Genomic DNA, 25433 nt, shown 5'->3' on the forward strand with positions numbered 1-25433 from the left:
TAGCCTCAACTCAGTTCTAATATGTGTAGTCATCATATCAGGGGAGTGTACTTGCCATATTTTATTTTCATAAAAGTTACATTTCTTTGAAAGGAAGCTCTTGTGTTCAGTGATGGCAGCAAGTTGTTTTAGTTCATCTCTGTATAAAGGGGATCCAGGGTAGGCCTTTGCTATTTTATTCTACTAGTAAGCTTTCATTTCATCCATTTACTGCTTTTGTTCTGGGGAGTTGTTGGTCACTAAGGTATTTTGTACAAGATGTTTGGTCTTCTCAGTCTGTAAAAGTGCTTTGTGTGGTCTGTTACGCGAAGAGGGGTTTGGATCAGAAGGTCTCCAAGTGTTTGCCAGCTCTGAAGTGCCTGGGATTGGTGTCACCGTGCACCTCCGCAGCATCAGTGATGCTCTTAGCCATGTTGCCTTGTTGTGCCTCTTCCTCAGCCCCAAACCTGTGCCCCAGTTACCTATCCTATAGTTCATGTGTCACATTTCACATGCGTGGAGTTAAGTGAAAACCATTAAATTTATTCCGCTCCTTTTGGGGGGCAACTTTTAAAAGGTGGCTACTAGAAAATAAAAAATTACAGATAATAGCTGTTATTTTTGGTCAGTTGAACAGTGCTAATCTAGGCCTAGAAAACACATTGAATGCAGAGAAGGGAGGAGCCTTCAAAAAGGAGTTTTAAGTATCTTTTATAGAAACACAGAATTATACATTGCAGCTGTGACTTGGGGAAGTGGTCATTCAAATGAAATCAAATAAAAAGAGGAGCAAAATAATTTAATTAGATTAGCTCAAATCAGAAATATGAACTGCAGCTACCAGATGGATTTCCTGGTTTAGCCGCCAGCTGGGTCTGGAGGTCAGAAAAGAGGCAGAAAGACGCTGGTGGTGTCCCAAGAGTGATCCCTGTGACAACACAGTCGTAAAACCACAGGTTTTGAACTTCTCTGCGGGGTCTCACCTGAGAGTGGTTGCAGTTGTAGGCGACATGCTTACTTGATACCATGTGATGCTGGCCTATTTCATGTCTTCACAGAGATGGTCTCTTAATGAGAGGAGTAAAGCTAAGTGAGGTCCAGTTACTCTCAGACTCTGTCTTGATCCTCCCCAAGTCTGTAGGCAACTTCTTCACCACATTCTATTGAGCCTTAACTTGATAAAAAGTAAGCAGCAATTCTACCATGGCTTCTCTGAGCTGATTCAGCCTCTGCTACCTGCTCATTGGGCCTACAAGAGCTTAGCACCATAGAGCCAGGCCATCTAACTCCCTCTATACCCCTACTGGAGTTGGTGGCTCCATCCAGTCACTGGCATTTCCTCCTGTGACACTTGATGGATCCCTTGTTTTTCCCATGGAACAAGGCTTTCCAGGACATTTAAAAGTAGATGTTACTTTCCCTAAGCGAACGCAAAAGGTTGTTTTGATATGTGGTTCGTCTCTGTGGCTGTGTTAAGTTATTATCAAGTCTATTCCAGGGTTTATTTTCATAAAAGATAGAATGAACCTTGAATAAATGAAGGCTGACTACTTAAGCCTTTTAGGAGTAAATTCAGTTTGTAAACATTCGTTGCATTTGGCATGGGGTATTTTTACTGCTCTTGATTTTTGGAACTTGAGTAGCTGCGCAGGAAAGCGGCCTGTTTCCAGCAACACTGCTTTCATGCACACCTGATTCTCGCCCATTTGACCTCTGTATTTGGAGAAAGTAGATCAGAAAATTCATGGCAGTTAGCGGTGGAGTGAGGAGACCTTTGACTTTAGTTGACAGCTGTCACCTGAAAACTGCAGACCTGGAGACCTACTCAGGTGTTCTGTCTGTAGTCCTGACAGTGAGCAGAAATGTTGTTTACATTGTCTGTAAGCAGAATTCTCCCCTTGTTAGGAATATGTTAGAATAAGATGGGCAGAGGTGGAATTTTTATCTGTCTCACTGGTAAGTCTGCAGTGGAGTTGGTCCGCCATTGTTCATTGCCCTACTCCTGTGGAAGCCTGTCAGTGGAGGTTATGACCGAGCCTGTTTATAGCATCACTTTGGAAATTCTTCAACAACATACTGTTTTCCCCCTAAGTGGACCAATATCACACAATGCTTAATGTGCTTAAAAGAGAAAAAAATGAGTTAAATTCCAAAGATGTCTAAGATTTTAGGCATTTTTCTTATATGAATTAGTTCTTAGGTTTAGTTCTATTAACCCTCAACAAAAACATTTTCCTGTTTTGATTGTTGAAGCATTCTTTAAATTGGTTATTTTAATCTGACAGTAAATCTGTGAAGAGTTTGGATAAAATGTAGAGCATTTGGTAGTGTGCACTGTGTGTTGGAAGCACATAGGATGCTGACGGATGTGCCTGCCCACTTTCCTGCAAGCCTGCCTTGTCCGCAAAGGGCTTAAGGGAGTGGTGAGGTTCTCATGGATATTTTGAACCTTGTTCTATTAAAATAAGTTTCAGTATTGACTAGTTTGGAGAGAGGGTCTTTGTTTCTACTAACAAGAGTAATCATCCTCTACAAAGTGTCCATCCAGTTAAGAGTTTCCTTGAGTGGGCACATGGGGTCCTGGTCCATTACCAGAGCGTCGTGTGCCTGTGGGTGAAAAATGAGCCTGGTGATTGGATCCTTCTGCCATCAGCACAGATTGGGAACATGGTGGGCCCAGAGCCATGAGTGAAATTGGTCCTCTTGGAGAATGAAAGCTTTTCTTGTAGTCTCTTTCTGAATCTTGTGTATTCCTGCCATTAAACATAATGAAATTATGAATTTATTAATACTGTTCTCAAGCTTGCTTTTCAACGTCGTTATGGGCACTTTCTTGTTCAATGCTTCTGCTGCTGTTATATAGTTTTATATAGGCTGTAAATATCTAATTTGTGCAAAATGACTGATTTTGGTATTTGTATAATCCGCTAGTCAATTTAACTAAGTTGGGCTTTTCACAGCCCTCGGTGCTGCTGCCGCTCATCTGATTACACCGCTCAGGGGAATAAGGTTAAGGGCGGGCTGTTGGTAACCAGAGCATTTCCAGGGCTTTAGTTCAGCAGATGGGCTGCTTGGCTATATTCATACATCTGCTTGCCTGCTGTGGCAGCTGCTGCTGCTTCATGTTGTGTTCTTTTGTTCTGTTCCATCCAAGAATGGAACGCTAGGAAGTGTAGTGAATGGATTAATTTAAGGTTAAGGTTAGTGTTTTGCTTGCTTTCTAAGTAACCGATCATAATAATGCTTCTGGTAGAAGCTAATGAGTTTCTCTTAAAGTGAACTAGATTTATAAAATACAGCTCAGCGAGGGGGCTAGATTAGTATTGTTGATGGAAACCAAATTCAAATGTGTAAAATACTGTCAATTTTTATTATTTGTTCCTAATTCTTTGTTTTCTTCCTTCCTCCTCCCCATCTCCCACTCCCTTCTAGGACCTATATCCAGACTTTGCCTGACACTGCAGGGTCCAAGAGAATTAAAGAAATATGGAATGACATGAAGAAGATTAGTTAAGGATTATAGGCTTTGAGGACAAACACCTCAGTGAAGTGAAGCACAGACAAGCTCCTGAGCTGTAGTTTGGAGGAGCCGTGTGTTGGAAGAAGATGGCGGATCCAGGAATGATGAGTCTTTTTGGCGAGGATGGGAATATCTTCAGCGAAGGCCTTGAAGGCCTTGGAGAATGTGGATACCCTGAAAATCCAGTAAATCCCATGGGTCAGCAAATACCGATAGACCAAGGCTTTGCCTCTTTGCAGCCATCCCTTCATCATCCCTCCACTAATCAAAATCAAACAAAGTTGACCCATTTCGATCACTATAATCAGTACGAACAACAGAAGATGCATCTGATGGATCAGCCTAACAGAATGATGAGCAATGCCCCTGGGAACGGACTGGCCTCTCCGCACTCGCAGTATCACGCCCCTCCCGTTCCCCAGGTGCCCCATGGGGGCAGTGGCGGGGGTCAGATGGGAGTCTACCCTGGCATGCAGAACGAAAGGCACGGGCAATCTTTTGTGGACAGTGGCTCTATGTGGGGGCCCCGGGCTGTTCAGGTACCAGACCAGATACGAGCCCCCTACCAGCAGCAGCAGCCACAGCCACAGCCACAGCCACCGCAGCCGGCTCCATCGGGGCCACCAGCGCAAGGCCACCCTCAGCACATGCAGCAGATGGGCAGCTATATGGCACGTGGGGATTTTTCCATGCAGCAGCATGGTCAGCCACAGCAGAGGATGAGCCAGTTTTCCCAAGGTCAAGAGGGCCTCAATCAGGGAAATCCTTTCATTGCCACCTCAGGACCTGGCCACTTGTCCCACGTGCCCCAACAGAGTCCCAGCATGGCACCTTCCTTGCGTCACTCGGTGCAGCAGTTCCATCACCACCCCCCTACTGCTCTCCATGGAGAATCCGTTGCCCACAGTCCCAGATTCTCCCCGAATCCTCCTCAACAAGGGGCTGTTAGACCACAAACCCTTAACTTTAGTTCTCGGAGCCAGACAGTCCCCTCTCCTACTATAAACAACTCAGGGCAGTATTCTCGATATCCTTACAGTAACCTAAATCAGGGATTAGTTAACAATACAGGGATGAATCAAAATTTAGGCCTTACAAATAATACTCCAATGAATCAGTCCGTACCAAGATACCCCAATGCTGTAGGATTCCCATCAAACAGTGGTCAAGGACTAATGCACCAGCAGCCCATCCACCCCAGTGGCTCACTTAACCAAATGAACACACAAACTATGCATCCTTCACAGCCTCAGGGAACTTATGCCTCTCCACCTCCCATGTCACCCATGAAAGCAATGAGTAACCCAGCAGGCACTCCTCCTCCGCAAGTCAGGCCTGGAAGTGCTGGGATACCAATGGAAGTTGGCAGTTATCCAAATATGCCCCACCCTCAACCGTCTCACCAGCCCCCTGGTGCCATGGGAATTGGACAGAGGAATATGGGCCCCAGAAACATGCAGCAGTCTCGTCCGTTTATGGGCATGTCCTCGGCACCGAGGGAGTTGACCGGGCACATGAGACCAAATGGTTGTCCTGGTGTTGGCCTTGCAGATCCACAAGCAATCCAGGAACGACTGATACCTGGCCAACAACATCCTGGTCAGCAGCCGTCTTTTCAGCAGTTGCCAACCTGTCCTCCTCTGCAGCCCCACCCGGGCTTGCACCACCAGTCTTCACCCCCACACCCTCATCACCAGCCTTGGGCACAGCTCCACCCATCACCCCAGAACACCCCGCAGAAAGTGCCTGTGCATCAGGTAAGGGAACGCAGAGGCCTCCTGCACTGCAACGTAAAATTCAGCACGGTTAACTTGTCTAATAGAATTTCCTTTAAACTTCATGAAAGGTTTTTCATTATGAGCTCCTTACTTTTTATCTTGTAAGTTGCCTCAGAATCTCTCTTTTTTTTCCCCCGTTGCTCTCTTTGTTTACTCACTTTTTTGGCTTATGCACCTATTCATCTATTCAAGAATCCTCAGAACACCCCCATCTCAGGAATTGTGTCAGGATGCAGATGTGTAGGTAACAGACGAGTCCCTGCCTGTAAGGAGCTGAGTCCTTGCTAGCAGGGAGCTGGACAGTGCACCCAAGACAACTCTAAGACAAATGTTTTTGTCTTCCTTCTTTCTCCATTCTTTCTTGTTTTCTCTTCCTCTCCTTTTAAAAAATACGCTGAAACTTGGTTTCCAGCAAAATAGAAACTCGGTATCCAGCAAAATAGTCTCCCTCTTCTCTCCTTTTATATGATATTTTTCTTGGGAAGCTGCAAAATATGTACTTTTGTAATACTTATTTTACCAACTGTTGAATGTTAATATGAATTTAAATTTCAAGCTGTAGGAAACCGCAGTAAACCATAATCCACAGAATTTGGTCTTAAAGAGATTTGGGTACCCAACACCGATGTAGGAGTTTTCTTTTTTTTGTAAGCTGAGAATTTTGTTATCCTTCAGCATTCATGAGAGAGCACATTTAAATTTTAAGCTCTATTGTTAACAGAGACATCTTTCCATTATAATGTTTGGTGTTTGTGTCCTTGATTTATGTAAAAACAATATCTATGTGTACAGGTTATTCTGAGTGCTATTCAAAAATATGTATTGATTATCTAGAGATGCAACTGGTTTTTTTGGTCACAGTAGTTGGTTTTAGAACTGTAAGGAATAGTGCTTGTTCTTCCTGATCTTAAAATAATTTTGGGGGAAACAAAACCTGTATGTGAAAATATGAAACAGTAAAAGACCAAGCACGTTTATGTGACAAGTGTCCAGACAGGAAATGCCTGTGGATGAGGGTGCTTGGAATTTGGCTAGCATTTACTTTGAGAAAGCGGTCCTGGGGAAGACATTTTGGGTGGTTTTCCTAAACCAGGCAATGGCAAGGCGAGCTTGCTGAATAGGCATGGGAAACAAACCTGGGCTTTAGGTCGAAAAGTGCAGGTCAGGGCCAGACTGTTGGGTTTTTGTGTTGTTTTAAGGAATTTGGACTAAATGGAGAGTCAGTGACAGTGATGAGACGCAGGGCAGATGGGGAAGCAACAGATGAAGTGTGAACTACTTGTCCAGGCTTGCAAGGACAGTTTGGATCAGATAGTGGGAGCAGAGGGGTTGAAGCAATGTGGAAGTAAAAGGGTTTGGTCAAGGAAGGAAGCCACTCAGGCATCTAGGTGGAATTCACTCCAGGGACTCTGAAGCTTGGGCCTGGGCCGGACTATGGGAGTGGTGGTCTGGAAAGCTCCTGGGACCTCAGGATGTGGAGGCCTTCAGGGAAGCCATCTACTGTGCAGGGCACCCTCCGTGAGTCCCAGGAGAGGTGTGAAGTCAGAAGGTTCTGTGCCCACAGCTGACAGCTGACCTGGAGTGCTGAATGGTGTTCCCCTGCAGAACAGGATTCTAGGACCTGTTCTCCCAGTCTTGCTGGCAAAGGAGGTGGGAAGGGGTGGGGCCCGTAGTGCAGAGTGAGGCCAGGGCGTGGGGGCCTCTAGGGCAGGGATGACTGTGTCTTAGTGTCCAGTAATATTCTTTTTTTGCATTCTTTGGAAAGTGTCTTAATAAAGAAGGGATCTTTTTAGAGTACTGGTTTCTCAGTCTTTGTTCCAGCAGCTAGAGGATGAGCCCAATTTGCAGGAGATGCCCTGTGATTGATTGTGGTCAAATCCCTGGATGGGCATTGTTGCTTTCCCCCCATATTTCCTTTTAAGATACCTCTATGTATATTTCAAAGGACATTAGTGACTGTGGCAATTGGGCGTCTGAGTGCCAGAGGCTTCATGCCTTGAGCTAGAGATTGGGAGACCTCAAGTGTGGCTACTCCTTCTGGTGTCTTTATTGACAAATTTTGGAACTTTTTTTTTTTTAAATATTTTTAGTTGTAGATGGACGCAATACCTTTATTTTATTTATTTATTTTTATGTGGTGCTGAGGATCGAACCCAGTGCTCACACATGCTAGACAAATGCTCTACCACTCAGCCACAACCCCAGCCCCACATTTTGGGACTTTTGAAGGAATGTATACAAGGACATTTGAGGTAGTTTTCTTATAAGTACAGTTACATATTTGCTTTCTTATTTGCGCTAAACTTTGTATCCGCTTAAGATTTTGACACACTCAGTTTTGAAAACAACACTAGCGGGGCACAAAGTCTTGGGAAGAGCATAAAGTGAGAAAGGTATTTGAATCCCTATTTCACCATATAGTAGCTTGGCGATCTTGGGCAAGTGATTTAATCTTTCTGAACCTCAGATTTTCATCAGTAAAGCAGGAAAAATAGTGTCTATCCCAAAAGCACTTTGACATCAAGTGGGTTGATAGATATCAAGTGCCTTGTATAATGTCCATGATACCCTGTGTATGGTAGTTCTCCAGGTTTTAGTTTCTCATCTCCAAAAACTCAGACCTTGTTTTATAATTGTCATTACCGACATAGGTACAACGTAAAATTAATTTTATTTTTAAGAAACAGTTAAATATTATGAAATATAGCCTTAGTTATAAAATAACTGAAAGTATGATTTGTACAAGAATCCTCCTCTCCTTCAGTTCATGTTACAAGGTGTGAGAAGGATAATGATATGGGTAATCCACAATGCTATCACATAGTTGAAAATCTCTCTCCCCCTTAAATGACTTCCTGTCTTTTGCCAAATATAACTGTCTAACTATGCTTTGCTTTAGAACTATTAGATTTTTTTTTTCCATTTTGTATATTACAGAGTGGTGGTTCAAAATTATGTTGGGTAGTAAGGAAGGTAGCTAGCTTAGTTTGAAATAAGCATGCAGTTTAGCTTATTTTATATAGACTTGTTGACTCTTGAATTTTACATTTTTAAAGAACAAGTTATGCTCTTTGTTTCATGCGTTCTGAATTGATATTTTCTAAATCATGTAACATCTAAGTTTCTTTAGAGAGAAACTCAACTTTATATTGAAAAGTTAAAAGAAAATATTTTTTAAACAATTCACTGAATCAAAACATGCAAATTTGTACATTTTGGTCTATGGACATATCCTTTAACTAAAGCTCTTGACTTTTGATTATTTAGTAAGATTTACAGAGAAAAGGAAAACTCTAATTTACGTTTCTTTTACCTCATTAGAACAGTGGTTCTAATGAGGTAAAAAAATTCTTTTTTTATCTCAGACCTCCACATTCTTAAAAATGATTGTGAATTCCAAAGAACTTGTGTTTATGTGGGTTATATGTAAGAATGTCTATCTACTGTTGAAGATATTTAAACTGAAGAAAGTTAAAAATATTGGTTCCTTAATCATTTAAAAATAGACCAGGTTCCAGGAGTGTAGTTTAGTGGTAGAGTTTATTCTTAGCACATGTGAGGCCCTGGGTTGGATCGCCTTGATTTGATTATTTCTAAAGTTTCATACACCTTTCTGGATAGAGGTTTAGTGAGATTAAGAGTAACATGGTTTAAGTACATGGCAGGGACCCCAAATTGATGTGTGATCATCTCTCTAGTGTTCGTTAGTGTTCACCATTGTTTAAAGGTTTTTTTAAAAAGTCACTTATTTCAATGTCAAATGTAGTCATAGTTGTTTGAGTTTAATTCCTTAGTTTCAGGGAACATTGATCAAATGTTGAGGCTCTCTGTATGCCCTCACAGGGGGAAGAGAATGATCTTGCTGGCAAGGATACGCCATGAAAAGTGTACCGTTGAGACCAGCACTGGGTCACTCAGTCTTAGAGGCCGCAGTCTGTGAGGGGTTTTGGGGGGCAGTTGATGTTCTTGCTGAGATGTGCAGAATCTCAGTTGGGAAATGGATATGGATGAGTAACGGGGGAGGATAAGAGTTTAAGCCATAGGAACACACAGTGAGTGTAAAGATGAGAGCCCCATGGGCCTGCTGAGTCCCCTGTATACTGGAATGTGACACTGAGGAGAGAGAGAGCTACATAGGCCTCGCCTGTGTCCTCGGGGTGCTCTGGGAGATTTTCAGCATGGAAATGGCACCCTTGGGCGCTCTATATCACTCAGGAGTGTGCAGAGTGGAGAGGGGGTTGTAACAGGCATGGAGCATTTATCCATACACCATGGACATGGATGTGAACAACACAGAAGAAAAGCAAGAATAGCTTTTTTTTTTTTAAATATTTTTTTTAGTTGTAGTTGGACACAATACCTTTATTTTATTTTTTTATCCATATGTAGTGCTGAGGATCGAACCCACACTGCACACATGCTACGTGAGCACTCTACCGCTGAGCCACAACCACAGCCCAAAGAATGGCTTTTGGTTCATTTGAAAAACTTATCCAAACAAAGATGAATAAGTGGATCGATTATCCTTCAGGTCATAGGCAAGTTCATGAGTTTCGAATAACTTGAACTGTGCAGTCTACACAGGTGTTGCTGTTGGTGGGTTGCTCTTTCAGAAAGTTTTTGTGGAATTTTTAGGGTCTGTAACATTGTATTCTTAGAATAAGCATATTTTGGATATATTTGCACCCCTTTCCTTAATTTGATCCTGAAATACAGTCATCATAAAGTAGAACAGAAATAGGAAAAAAGTTTGAGGGACCATAAGATTGAGGAAATGGATAATCATTTTCCCCTATGAGATTAAAAAAGATTTAGAAGTGGTGTTTTTTCAATTCTCTCTTTCCATGACATCTTTTGAAAATTTTTTTTTTTTTTAAATCTTGACTGGGAAAATCTTTTCCTGTTAAATCTCAAGTGGAGTCAATCCTTTACTGAAATTACTGGTAAATGGAGAATTTCAGATATGGGCAGAGTAATTGGTAACTCTAAGGTAAATCTGTACAAAAAGATGGCCATACATCTCAAGCATCTTCAGTGCAAGTTGTGATTAGAAATAGAAAAAAAAAAAGTGTTTTTAATGGAGAGAGATACCTACCAACACTGCCTTTGACATTATACTTTCACACTCTTAAAGAAATCTGAGGAAACTGGACATAGTGGTGCAGGCTTGTAATCCCAATGACTCAGGAGGCTGAGACCAGCCTGGGCAACTTAGCAAGGCCCTGTCTCAAAAGAAAAAATAAAAAGGGCTGGGGATGCCTCTGGAGGTTCTATTCCCAGCAGGGGGAAAAAAAAAAAAAAAAGACAGAGGAAGATGGAAAATAGAATATCTTGTCACCTAAGTGGCATTTCAGGGACTTTTCCTAGTGTACCCAGAAGACAGGCACTCCAGCTCAACCTCATTGAGGCAGGTGGCCCTTCTGGTGCTCCCAGAAGGCAGAGGAATGCACTGTATTTCCCACATCCTGGTGGCCCGTGGTTCTCTCTTCCCGACCTTTGGTAAAGCATAAAGCAAGTCATTGGCCTTTACTGCTGCTTGCTTGGCCCACTGGTTGCTTGCACCAGTATTATTTTTCATGAAGGCTCTGAAGTTTTTCTTCTGACTACCTGAATGTACTTAACAGAATGGCTTAATAAGTAACTGCTTGCATTTTCCCTCAGAATAGCTGCTGGTTCATCCCAGAGATCAGAAATTCAGTGGGTTAAAGTAGAACATGCCAAATGTGGAGTTCAAGCAGAGGAAAATTTCTAGTCCATCAGTCCTTCCTTTCACCCCATGGTCTGAAAGCACGAGCCAGCTTCGTGGTAGCCTTGCCGATTAGGTAACTTTTTATTTATTTTTTGGGCACTGGGTATTGAACCCTGGGTGCTTTACCACTGAATTACATCTCTAGTTCTTTTTTCTTTCTTTCTTTTTCTTTTTCTTTTTTTTTGAGAAGCTAAGGCAGGAAAATTACAAGTTCAAGGCCAGCCTTAAACTTGTAATTTTCCTGCCTTAGCTTCTTAGGTCACTGGGATTATAGGTGTGTGCCACCATGATGGGCCTAAATTGTAAAGGAGTATTATTTTCTGAGGTTATGGAAAGTGTTGTAGGTAATGAGAATTTAGTTTTACAGTTTTCTTTTGAAGCTGTGTATTGGGCCTCTGGCTAGGTATCCCAAGGAGCCAGTTGACTTTCTTAACTTTTAAGAAATCACATTTATATACTGCATTTCTGTTTTGTATCTTGGTTGCCCTCATTCGACTACATTAAAGAAATTTTAATTTAGTTCTTGTTAGGTTGCAAGCACCGTATTAAGGACAGAGATTGGCAGTATGGCGGAAGACGGAGGGAGGGGTGCGTGTGGAAGGGAGACAAAGACCTCCACTAGTAGGGTAGATGGAGAATTTTGTTATTTATAACATTTTGAGTATTTACTATGTTCCAGATCACAGAGCTACAACAAGTATAAGCCTCATGTTAGTTAAGGTATTCTATGGAGCTGGGGTTGTAGCTCAGTGATAGAGCATTGCCTAGCATGTTCGAGGTACTGTGTTAGATTCTCAGCACCACATATAAATAAATAAATAAGTAAAATAAAGGTCCATTGACAACTAAAAAAAATATATATATTAAAAAGATATTCTAGTAGCCACATTAAAAAAAACCTGATAAAACTAAGTTTAGTAATTATTATTAATCCAGTATATCACAGTTTTTAAAAATTTTTTTTTAGTTGTAATTGGGCACAATTCCTTTATTTTATTTGTTTATTTTTTTTATGTGGCGCTGAGGTTTGATCCCAGCGCCTCGCACATGCTAGGTGAGTGCTCTACCGCTGAGCCACAATCCCCCCCAGTACATCACAGTTCTTATTCCAACATATAATCATTGTAACAAATGAGATATTTCACATAAGTATTTGAGATCGGTGTGTTTTACACGGTGTGGGGGTGAATATTATTTCGGGTACTCAGTAGCTGTGTGTGGCTGATGACTGCCGTATTGAACAGCACGGTGCCAGACAGTGCCATGCTAGTTGCTTCAAAGGATTTAAAAAAATAAGTCATTATAAATTCATGAAAAATAATACATTTTAAGTGGTTTAATCTATGGCAGCCGTCTTCCAAGATATATGTTACCCACCTTTGGTAAGTATTAAAGTGGAATCACTGGTTATCATCAGTAAGGACAGTATTGGAGGTGTATGTGTGTAAAAGAGAGATCAGTATCATTTTATGAAAAGAAGTGAGATTTCATTTGTTTGGAGTCCCTAGTAAGCTGTTTAAGTTGTGTCTATCCTGTAGGAAGAAGTAGCATTCTGAACATTTTAGTTCAGCGTTTTGTTGGATACATTCAGTAATTAAAATTATCCTCTCACCCTACAACAACCACCCTGGCAACTGAGAATTTCTCTTTGTTTCCAGAAGTACTGCTTGTTTCTTCATGAAATTGGTCCACAAGGATAAGGGAGAAAGCCTTCACTTTAACTGTTATGTGTCCCCCACATTTTTCTTTAACTTTTTCTTCTCTGCCTTAGTTTTTTTTTCTTTTTCTTACATTTCATCAATCATTGAGAAAGGTAGTACCTGCAGAATGATGATTCACTGGGCAGGTATTGGGAAGTGGGTTAGGGGCATTTTGGGGCAGACCACTGCTAGAACTCACCTGGACAGTTTTCCTTGGTCTTGTTATCCTGATGTTATGCTCCATTGTCTGTGGTTATAGCTGTAAATCAGTAGATAAGCTTTAAGTCACCACAGAGAAGTGGCCCTCATTTACCCTGTTGCTGAATGCAGCTCTTATCTGCAAAGGAAGTCAGTAGCAAACTTGTGCTTTGCCTTGCAAAACTTTAGTAGGTGATAGTGCATTGTTGTCATACCAGGAGCGAGAGAGATTTTCTTCTTTTGTTTTTCTTCACTTACTGTAAAAAATATAGGAGAACCTTCTAGGACTATAGCATGCCATGTAGGGGTGGTGGTACTGGAGAATTGAAAGGAGTTGGTAAAATACTAAGCAACTGGCACCATCTTAAAAAGTTGGTGTAGATACACTCATCATCCTGCTTGCTTTTTTGGCAGGCAGTTTCTAGGACAATGAAGGTGATGGCCAGGTAAGGTGTTTCTTTACCTCTTGTTTCAGTGTCTGAATTAGCCATCAGCTATTCAGATAGTTATTCAAAGGAAACATGCCTTTTCAATGCTTCCTAATGAAGAAAATATTTCTAATCGATTTTAAAATGGGTTTGACGTGTTCTTCTCTACTGCTCACTGGGTTTAATTCTAAATAGTTCTGCACCTTAGACTTCAGGAGAATCCCAAGACTTTAGCCCTAACTTTGTAAAAGCAAAAATGGTTATTTTAAGATGTGAGCAAGAGTTACTAATCCCAAGAGCTTTTCTGTTTGGGCTGAGGGCTGAAGGCTGAAGAGTTGTAGGCTCTCTAGGATTTGTAGATGGGAATGTTGGGAAACTTTGTTTCTGAATGGCAGGTGTTCTCACTGGAGTTGTGTTCTGTCCTGCCTGCCTCCTCCTTGGCTGGCTGCAGTGGGGTTGTAGCGCCAGCATAGGAATCTTACCCTCCTCCTCTTGGTGGGCTGCGAAGTTTCTGGCCTCTTGCCAGTGGCTGCTTAGTGTAGAGGGTTTAGGAGGTTGCAGGGTGTAGTGAGTAGGCAAGGAAATTGAGATCATCCTTTTTCTAACCTTTTAAGTTATATCTTTAATATGCTCTTCAACGAAAAGGGTGTATATAGACTTAACATTCTTACTGAATAGAAGAATATTTTAAATTAATTTTTAGATGATATTTCTTTATGGACTCTTATGGCTCGAACATACTTTTATGGCCTGAACATTCCCATTAACTTTAAAAAACATAAAACTGTGGGGTTATTCAGAGTTATGATATGTTTGTTTTCACTGTTAATTTTAAAAATGGTGCTAAATGTTAGCATGAAGAGACAACTAAACTAATATCACTTTGGAGGTGGCCAGAAATGGGCAGTCAGGAACTAACCTGGAGAATTTAACCTTTCACCTTATTCTTGATATCTTAATAATGTTACTCTCCATCGTCTGTTGTACCAGCTGTAAATTCATAGATAATCTGTGAGTAACCTCAGGGAGAAAGGGAGTTGGAACTATAAGTATGTAGGGTATGCTGACTTTGCTTTAAATTGCCCATTACTGAGCTGACTCCATTTTTGACTGCTCTCATACCACAGAGACCTTTCCATGAAGGAGAGCTTTTGGAGTACGTGGAGGCATACCCTGATTAAAGGAGAAAAGTCAGAGTTGTTTGGGAAAGTGTTTGATGATTGAGTGAAATGCCACGTTGTATTTCTTTTCCATCAGCTATTCCTGTGGTCCCCCCACCCCCTTCACTTACAATATGTATAATCTGAACAGTGGAACATGTTACAGGAGCACCATCGTCTTCCCACTGGTGTAAGGTAACTGTGGCCTTCCTGTGCTCATCTCACACCCCTTGACCTCTCACTCAGCAGGTGTCCCTCTTACTTGGAAATAGTGGTAGAAGACTTAGCTCAAGAAAGGAAGCACTTTACAGTCTAATTTTGGAAAAGATCTGTCTTTAGAGCTGAGCTTAAAGCTTACATGGCATTAGTTTTTGCAAGAAAGTTAAAAATCAATATTGACATGTAAATAAGGTCTTTAGGAAAACAAACAAAAAACCAGTTTAAAGACTTGCCATTCATAAAATCACAAGATCAGTTTTAATAAACTTCTCACATTGAAGTATTGAATGATGTTAGATGCTGGAGTGGTATTTCATGTTAACTATAAATTTAATTCCAAGAATAGGAAAGTGGAAAGAGGTGTCAGTTTACTTCTTTCACTTAGTGTTTCCTGTGCCATTTCACACCCCCTACTACTCTGTCCAGTGGACACACACTGGGTGATGCTGCCAGGACTCTGCCCCTCATACCTGGCACAGGTTGGTGGGAGCAGGAGCCCAGAGCTATGAAGACCACAGCCTTCATGCTCACTGAGAGATCCATTTGCATGTGATTCTTCTAAATTTTTTGTTAAGTCATTTGAAATACTTACTTAACTTCCTTGAGCCTTAGTTTCCTGAGGATAGTAATTGTACCAATTGTGCAGGATTATTATGAGGCTTAAATGAGATAATGGCTGTAAAGTTTTTAGCACAGCATGTGGCATGCGATAAGTGCCCAATAAATGTTAAATACTTCTATTATAACTGCTGCTACTGTGGTTGTTGGAAATGAGCTCTTGGAATGCTTTCTGTTTTCACGTTTTACTCTTTCACCTTAAAGTGGAAAGACTTTCCCGTATTTTGTAAAACAGGACATTAACTATCAATGCCTTGAAAATCGATTTATCAGATTCTTTGAAAGCAAACCATAATTCATCATGTTTTTATTTGGGGGTGGGTAGCAAAATTACTATGACATTATTTTATTTCTTTTTAATTGAATCTCTAGGAAATGTGGTACTGTGTGTAAAATGCCAGCTACTTCCTCTATGTTTAATTTCTAATTTCAATCAAGGTGAAAACCATCACTTAATTTTTAGAAACTTCAAGTGGCAGGTTAAGTTGACATCCTGGTTCATATTATTGGGGAGGTTTGTTGGTATTCCCTCCAGGACCCAAGAAGTTATACTACTGAGTGATCTATAGGTGTATGTATAGTTCAGTAGCACTAAGTCTATACTTCGTGAAGTGTAAATTAAACGTTACAGAGGTCCTTAGTCAGTGAACCACTTCACCCCTTGGTTGTTACCAGCACCTTCCTGCTGGTTTTCCACAGCCCTGAGATACTCTACCTTTGTTTTGTGAATGGGTTCTGGCCACCAGAACACACAGTTGTGAATTCATCTGATGTGTGAAGGCTGTAGCACTTCAGATCTTTTTAATGCTTCTTTCTTCTAATCTGTTTCTTTTTCTTAAGTAACTTCACTTGCCTTAAAAGTGGGAAAGGCGTGAAAGAAAATAAAGAGGATTGTTGAGGTTTAATGTAGAGTTAAATTTAAAAAAGAATTGCTAGCAAGGGGAGCCCACATTTTCCAACTATGTGAAGTTTACATTTTTGGAGACAGTTTTTATCCATCTCATAACAGAACTTTTTAAAGTTTACCATAGAGAGCTATAGAATTTTAGAGCTAAAAGATTCATGTTAGCATTGAGCCTGGAATACAGAAAGGAGAGCAGTTATATCTTTTTTTTTGTTTTGAATTTTTTAATGTTTATTTTTTAGTTTTCGGTGGACACAACATCTTTATTTTATTTTTTATGTGGTGCTGAGGATTGAACCCAGTGCCCCACGCATGCCAGGCGAGCATGCTACCGCTTGAGCCTCATTCCCAGCCCAAGAGCAGTTATATCTTTGTTCCATTTTAAATATGGGGAACAGCCCTTTTGTTTATCATTAAACTTTATGTACTATAGTTTTTCAATGATTTAAATATTTTATGTTTTCACATTTATTTTAAAGTATTGTTCAAGAAAAATGAGATAGGAAGTAAATTGAAAAGCTGTAATTGTATTGTATTATACCTATCAAATATATCGTGTTTACCAAATGTCATGTATGATGTTTGTATATATTTATTGAAATGTAATCTGTATACAGTCTGTATAAAATTAAGTGTTCCCTTCATAATGTGAAAATAACTGTACATTGGTCACATATCCTGACTGTCACTGAGTTTAAAGTTTAGGAAAAGGAAAAATCTTTTAAATATGCTATGTACTGAATGAAATTTGCCAGAATGTGTCTAGTGTTTCCCAAGTTATTTTTTAAAAATAATTTTTAATTGTAGTTGGACACAATATCTTTTTTAAAATTTATTTTTATGTGGTGCTGAGGATCGAACCCAGTGCCTCACCTGGGCAAGGCAGGCGCTCTACCACTGAGCTACAGCCCCAGCCTCTCCCAAGTTATTTTTTAAAGAGAGTTTGCCTTGTACTTTGATGTAGTGGTAATAATGAATTTTTATAGCAAATATATAACTTATCCCTGTGACCTTTTTGTCATGATGAAAATGTTCCAGATTTGCCCTGGCCAGTATGGTAGCTCCCAGCCACATATGACTGTTGAGTCCTTGAAATGGGATTTAGCAAGACTGAAGAACTGAAAATTTAATTTTATTTAATTTAAATTTAACCATATGTGGCTAGTGACTTCTCTGTAAGACCACTCAAGTATAACCAAACAAGACAAATTACTTAAATTACCAGAAAATAAGATATGGAGCACAACTGAAACTAGGTAGGCGAGTTTTTTGTTGTGTGTAGCCGGTCTAAGCTTCGTGTTTCTCTTTTGACTCTTACTAGGTGGCCCTAGCAACAGTTTCCTTGTGTTTCTTTTGACCCTGCTAGGTAGTGATAGGATATAGTGGTAATGCTAGCACAACTCACTTTGTTATTTTTAGAATAAATTTTTGCTGTGTGTTAACCAATTGTTAAACAGCATACTGTTAATGACACTTTCAAAAGTTATTTGTGGGAGGGGAAAAATCGTGCTTCACATTTTTATTCTGTTCTAAACAAACAAAAACAGCTATTAACCCCCAAAATATCCTAGTCACATAACTTCATATAAAACATTCAAAGTGTCTGAGGTAGGCACACTCTACATTGTAGATAGCATCCCCTAGGTTTTGATCTGTTAATTAGGTCATGGATAAAACCTCAGTCGGTAGAAAATAATGTCGTCAGTTCTTTAGGTCATTGAGTCTAACTTATTGGGAGTATGTATATTAGTGAAATGTTCAGTTTAAAATGCTTAATTATTTTATATTATGTGAATCTCTAATTTAATTATAAAAATTCTAAAGTAGCAATTTTGTATTTAATTGTTGAAGAGAGGAGTCCTATTCTTCGTAAACCAGATAATAACAATTATCATCTGTTAGGAAAGTTGAGTTCCTAACATTTGTTCTCATCTGGACAGAAATGTCCCCCTTTCTGCTGGCTTTGGATCCATAAACATGATTGTAGAGAGCCAGGCATAGTGCAATCCCAGCTGCTGAGGAGTCCAAGGCAGTAGTATCACGAGTTTTAAGGCCAGCTTTGGCCATTCAGCAAGACCCTGTCTCAAAATTAACAGAATGAATGAATGAATGAATGAATGAGCAAATAAATAAAAGATCTGGAAATATAGCTTGATGAAACAGTGGTTGACTGGCATGTGTAAGACCAGGTTCAATTTCCTGTTTGGGGGTAGGGGAAGGATAAACCTAGGATTTCCCTGGGAAAGGGATTCAGCCCTTTATTAGATCAAAATTCCAGAGCACCTGTTTAGTGGAATTTCTTGGGATGATGGAATGTTCTCTGTGGTATCTTAATTCAAAAACCTGTAGCTACTTGTGTTTAGGAGGCACTCAAATTGGGAATGGTAAATCTGAGGACCTGAATTTCAAATCTCATTTCATTTTAACCAACTGAAAAATAGCCACATTTGGCTAGTGACTACCACATTGGACTACTGTATTAATGTAATTCTAGAGTCCTAGTCTTCATTTTTTTTTTTGTCCACTGAAAATTTCAAAAAAACTTTTTTTTTTTTTTTTTAAATTCAGATTGTATCATTCTCTTTGAATTGTAAGTTAGAAGTGTGGCTGGGATTGTAGCTCAGTAATAGAATGCTTGCCTGGCATGCAGGAGGCTTTGGGTTGGGTCCTCAGCATGCGGTAGTGGTAGGGTATTAGAATGTGTTTGTCTGAATGACAGTCATTTAACTAAGGCATTTGCTAAGGCATCACCTTCTTGGATATTTGTTATCCAGACTCTGCTTTGTTGCCCAGGGAAGAAGTTGGTGAAAACAGTTTTTTTTTTTTTTTTTTATATTCTAGGACAGTGCACTATAAGATCATTTGGGATGGGTAAAGGGCATTTTGATAAAAAGAAGTGATTGTGGAAAGGAAGATAGAAAAGGAGAAACAGCAGGAAACCAATGAATTTTAGCAGGCAGTTCAGGTCATTGTTAGGAAACTAGAATTGGTCCCTTAATGTATTCCTACCCCTTGGAAACTCTTGAGGGTTCTCCAGGGATTCACTTACCTGGTTCAAAGACCAAAATCTCATTTCATATTGGTTCTTAGTATCTGCTGAACATTGGAGTTACCCAGATGTTTTCTCAACAAAGTTGCCTAAACTGCTGATGTGAGGCTTTTTCCTGGTCTGACGAAGAAGCTCATTAGGTGATTCTTACGTGCATCAGAGGCTCAGAAGGACTTCTGTAAAGCATGGCCAAGATAGTTTGAGCCTGAAAACTTTCAGAGCAGGTTTTACCACTCACTGTCCATCTCGATGGAAAGTCTTCACTAATTTTTCTATGGATTGTGGAGCAGGATAGCCAGCTAGTATGTTCAGTAAAATGAATTAGACAAAACTAGGTTCAGGTAACTGAACAAGTGGACTCACTGTGGAAAGACAGACAGCTGAATCCTGTATCTGCTGCTTCATTCTGTTGCAGTCTGATTTTTTGGTCGAAATATATGAAGATGTAGGGTGTGTGTAGTGGTATACATGTGTTATAACCCCAGCTACTCAGGAGGCGAAGGCAGGAGAATGGCAAGTTTGAGTCTAGCCTGGGTAATTTAGTGAGACTTGGTCTCATATTTAAAAATAATAAAAAAGGACAGGGATTATAACTCAGTAATAGAGAACCTTGGGCTCAATTCCCATATGAAGATGATCAATCCACACGTAGACATGTAGTTAAAAATAGAACTATTTCGATATCTTTCTAGGAAATAGTCTTTGATATTACACCAAAACTCAACAAGTGGTAATTTATTAAATGTCAGTTGAAATGGGGGAGCTGGGGTCTGGGATTATAGCTCAGCTGGGATTGGGGTTATAGCTCAGTGGTAGAGCGCTTGTTTGGCATGTGTGAGGCATTGGGTTTGATCCTCAGCATCACATTTAAAAAAGAAAAAATTGGGGCTGAGATATAGCTCAGTTGGTAGAGTGCTTACCTTGCATACACAAGGCCCTGGGTTCAATCCACAGGAAACCCCCCCCCCCCCCCCCCCCCCGCCAAAAAAAAGGGAGGAGCTGAGCTATGCTGGTTAACTTTTTATACACTGCTACATTAGCATCTATTGATCAGCTACTTAAATTTCAAAAAGCTCTTTTAACCATGCAAAATTTTGTAATATCATACATTATTTTGAAAATATTGGTTCATTGAATTATGTTGATCTTCCAAATTTTGTATGTACAATATTTTTTTTAAAAAAACACCTTTGTTTATCACGGTCGTTTTCAACATTCTGGTTTTTGATTGAAAGCTTGCGTTTTAGTATTGGAAACAAATACTGTCAGTTTCTTCCCCTGAAATGACAGGCTCACTTTGTTTCAAGAAAGTTACTGTCCAGTACCTGAGCATGGATCACGTGGATTTGTCTTTCAGTCGCTCTTTCAAGTAAAAGTAGTGTTCCCTGAAAAAGGCAGCCATTCAACTCTCAATGCCAGAAGGTCACTCAAGTGCTTCCCACGTTGGTGGCCTTGGTGCCTCGGGTGCAGCAGAAATGCTTCACATCACTTCCCTTTTCCTCTTGGGGCGGGAAAAGGGTCAGGGATAATACAAATCAATTTTTACTGCTTTATCAAGGACATTCTTAAGTGAGCTGACTCCCCCCCCCCCAACTTAATGTGAATTTGTGTCCATGAGAAGAATAATGATTACTAGTATGGTTTGCGCTTACTGCCTTGGCTGCATTTGTGCCATACCTGTAGGTACCAACACAGGCAAAGGGCAGATGATATGATGTCTTGGTAAATTGTGAAAAACTCTTTGTTATGGATGTCCTCAAAGAGTCCTGGGGTTCCTAAACACCCATTCAATATACTTTGAGGACTGCTAGTTTGAAAGGATACTCCAACAGCTTTCCTTAGAAAATTGAAAATCTTTTTTTTTTTTTGGTTTTGTTTTTTGTTTTTTTTTCCCATAGGAAAAGTCCAACCAGTTGTTTGGGAGCGGACACTCCCAGCTCTGTCTGCAGCTGGAGAGAGTCTGGTGCCTGTGGGAGAAGGGAGCACACAGACTGGTTTTTAACCATTGAGCAACCTGTGACTTCTAACGCCCTTTGCTTCACTCTATTTATTATAGCCTTTTGGTGAGAGAGCATTTCTAGCGAACAGTGCACTTCAGACAGGGCCGGGTGCTGGGCAGCTGGAAAGCATTCCTGTGCACCGGTGAAACACTTCAGCCTTACCCTCACTCATCCTGCTGCCCTAGGGAGGAAGTGCATGCCCACATCTCTGCTTATTAGTAGGTGAAAAGATTCTCTTGGTGAAAGTCACGTTTAACACATGATAAATTGTTTAAGCCATATTGTAAAAAAACAGGATAGTTGAGCTGGGTGTGGTGGTGCACACCTGTAATCCCAGTGACTCAGAAGGTTGAGGCAGGAGGATCGCAGTTTCAAAGCCAGCCCCAGCAACTTATCGAGGCCTTAAGCAACTCAGCAAGACCTTGTCTCAAAATAAAGTATAAAAAAAAAGGGCTGGGGATGTGGCTCAGTGGTTAAGCATCCCTGGGTTCAATCCCCAGTACCAAAACAAAACAAAACAAACCAGGATAGTGAAGAAAGGAGGAGGGCGAGTTTTTAGTGAGGGCATTGGCTCATTCAGTTCCTTCATCAGGTGTTTAGTGACCCTGGCCTGTGATAAATACTGGTAATGTAATGCTAAATGATACCCTTTCTTGCCTTCAAGGGGCTCAGCTGTGGCTGCCACTGATTGGTAAGCATGTGTTCGCATTGTTGTATAGTAGACAGCTGGTTAAGTGTGACCATAGGGTTTGGTTTTGGGGCAAAGGGAGACTCTTCAATTTAGGTTTAGACAAGGCTTCCCAGAACTTTTCAGGTTCAGAAATCCAGAGTTGAGTAGGTTCTTTGGGGTTGACTGATTTATAAAGGTAGGAGGAGCTGATTGATACCTGAAGATGGCAGGGGCTGGTCCGTATTGGACATTAACAGTATTTACAGTTTTCACCATCCCCTTTTTCTGTTCTCAAAGTACTCCAGAACCCAGATTCATACTCAAACCTTGTATGTTGAGAAGACAGTAGGGGCAAAGGCCATTTAGGTTTCTGAAATTTGTTTAATTAGCACTTTCATTTCAATCTCCTTGTAACTGTCACATAGCACAGAGGTCTTGGTAGAGGAGAGAGCTTCTTTAATCCAGATATCCCCTAGACCTTGTTGATTAGATGAGTAAATTAATATCTTTTGGGTTGATGGCAGACTCTGCCCCTCCTGTAAATGCCTTCTTTTTAAAAGAGTTTTAAAATTTGTTTCAATAAGTTATACATATCAGTAGAATGCACTTTGATACATTGTATATAATGGAGTATAATTTCCCATTCTTCTGGTTGTGCAGGATGTAGAATACCATGGGTCATACAGTTTTATATGTACATAGGGTAATAATGTCTGATTCATTCTATCCTTCCTACCTCATTACCCCCTCACCTCCCTTCACTCCCCTCTACCTAATCTAAAATAACTCTATTCTTCCCTACACCCCCACCCCAACTTTGTGAATTAGCATCCACGGATCAGAGAAAACATTCAGCCTTTGGCTTTTTGGGGATTGGCTTATTTCACTTAGCATGATATTCTCTAGCTCCATTCATTTACCGAAAATGCCATAATTACATTCTTATTTAAGGCTGAGTAATATTCCATCATATATGATGAAATATTATGGTATATATATATGAGATGAATATGTATGTGTGTATATGTGTATGTATATATATATACGTATATACGTATATATACACATATACTCCCCATCATTTTTTAATCCATTCTTCTGTTGAAGGGCAACTAGGTTGTTTCTGTAGTTTAGCTATTGTGAGTTGAGTTGCTTTGAACATTGATGTGTGTCTTACCAGGTATCACTGTAATAGAAGGCATTGTAAATGCCTTCTTATACAACTCTTCGTTTATTTTTCTTGGGTACAACTGGCTGTTAATGTTTCCCAAACTCAGTTTAGGTATCTTTTTACCATTCCTAAGAATTGTTTGCTTTGTTGGATGTTTCACTCATTTATTTTTATTAATTGAACAGCACACAAAACCCATTTTTTAACTGCCAAGAATTATTTTGGGTATAACATTGATCATAGAGCTAAGATTTTAGGGAAGGGGACTATTCATCAACCAAATAAAATATATGTGTATGATTTCAAGTAGTGGTATGAGTTATGAAGACAGGCTGAGTTAAGGGGATAGAGAAGTTTGGAGGGTGATGATTTGGATAACTTGGTCAAGGAAGCATCCATGAGCAGAAAACCTGAATGAAGTAAATGTGGCAAGCCATGTACACTCCTGGAGAAGACCTTTCCCTGTGAGGAGGCCCTGAAGCTGGAAGGTGCTTGGTGTGGAGGAGCATCCATGAGGTCAGTGTTCATAGAATGCAGACAGGGAGGAGGAATGTGCTTGGAGCTTTGGTTGGGGATAACTAAGGGTATAATTTGAATTTACTTTAAGATGGAAAGTTATTGAAGAGTTTTGAGCTTGAGAGTGAAGTGATCCGTTGTGTGTCTTACCAGGTTTTTGCTATTTTTATTTGTAAAGAATAGATAAAAAGGCAAATTAGCTGTTCCATGAGACAAATTGGAGGCTAGTACAATTGATCAGGAAGAATAAAGTGTGGATGAGAGTAGAATGGTGGTGTAGGAAGTGGTGGTGGTAGGCCAGATAGTCCAAGTTAGTGATGACCAGATGTGCTGATGGATTTGAAATAGGATTTGAGAGAATAAGAGAGACTCCAGATTTTGGCATGAGTGGACAGAAGATTGGGAAAACCGTAGGGGAAGCAGGTTAGGGCAGAAAAATCAAGTTTGGTTTAGACATGTTAATTCAGAGATGCTTAGTGGACTCAGGTGGAGATTTCAGATAGGCAGTTGGATATAGGAATTTAGAATTTAGGGGAAAGGTTGGGCTCGACGAAAGCATTCAGGAGTCCTCTTCTTATAGGTGGTATTTTCTGCCATGGGGCCTGGATGAGATCATCGGAGCCTGTGGGTAGAGGAGCAGCATGAGGATGAGGTTCTAGTGCAGTCTACAGTTTATTCTTCTTGACTGAAAGATCCAGGAAAGGACAGTGAGAAGAGTAGTCGGGAAGGGAGAAGAATACAGGAGGTGGCATGTTCTGGAGCCCAAGTGAAGAGAGACTTTCCAGGAGGAAGTAACTGACGGCGTCAGATGCTACAAGCCCAGAAAGTGAGGACCAGATCTTACCAGTCTCTGTCTTGACGGTTGGCCTTTTCCGTATTCTTCTATGCTTCTCAACTGTATATTAGATCACTGACATTGTCATTTGTTGTTGAATTTTAGCAGCATTCTGAATCCATGGTTGTAGTTCACCGAGAGGTTCTTGCAACAGTACTTGCTATCTACCATGTACTACATTTGTACAAAATGAATTAGAACGGTCCTTATAAACTGGCCAGACCACTTGTGATTCCAGAAGAGAGTGCCTGTAAGGTTTGTAGTACAATGCATAGTGCATTCTGTATAGAAACTAATGATCAAACAGTGCCAGTTAGTTGGTGCCAAGACAGATATTAGAACCAAGACCTATTGGCTTTCAGTCTTTACATGTATACGAAACCCGTCTTATAGCTTATGAAAATATTTAAGAGAGTAGATTCATTTGGGGAAAAAAAAATCACTTCCAAGGTATTGCAGGAGAAATTTTTCAGATAGGATAAGAAATTAGCTTCCCATTGTGGGGGGCACAGATAGGATCTTCTTTCTATCAGAGTTTGTGCATTTTCGTTGTCTCACTTTCCTATTCTTGATGCTACTGCTGACAGGAGCAAACCAGGATGGTGGGCGCATGTGCAGAGAGGGGGTCTTTGGTGTCGCTTGAATTAGTGAGATAGGCATTTGTTTTAAATCTCACATTTCATTTCTACAATAAATGTGAAGTTTGCAGTCCACTGAAATACATCATGTTTGCTTAGCAATGAAATTATTTAGCCCTCCCCTGCCCCAAATCCTCAAGCAAACATTCTGATGCTTAAGGAAGACGTGCTGTTTTGGTTGCTTTGAACCCCCTTGGTATGCTCGGCGTGTGCTCCTAGGGTAGTGCTCATGCTGGTGGTTTTGTAACACTTCTACTCTACAACCTGTTTTTAACTTTGTAAACTAAAAGTTTTCTCAAAA

The 25433-nt window shown here is 40.4% G+C and overlaps 1 protein-coding gene across 3 annotated transcripts in view; it reads left to right on the forward strand.

Annotated features, from left to right (window-relative positions):
* Chd7 (chromodomain helicase DNA binding protein 7) overlaps positions 1 to 25433 on the forward strand; it is a 184004-nt gene that overhangs the window by 57164 nt on the left and 101407 nt on the right. For all 3 annotated transcript variants that reach the window (XM_027932846.3, XM_071602315.1, XM_071602314.1), the window contains exon 2: positions 3412 to 5256. In XM_027932846.3, the coding sequence (XP_027788647.2) occupies positions 3586 to 5256 (1671 nt within the window). In that variant the 5' untranslated portion in view covers positions 3412 to 3585. The remainder of the gene's footprint in view (positions 1 to 3411; positions 5257 to 25433) is intronic.

This window comes from Marmota flaviventris, chromosome 15 (genome assembly GCF_047511675.1).
Source record: "Marmota flaviventris isolate mMarFla1 chromosome 15, mMarFla1.hap1, whole genome shotgun sequence".
NCBI lineage: Eukaryota > Metazoa > Chordata > Mammalia > Rodentia > Sciuridae > Marmota > Marmota flaviventris.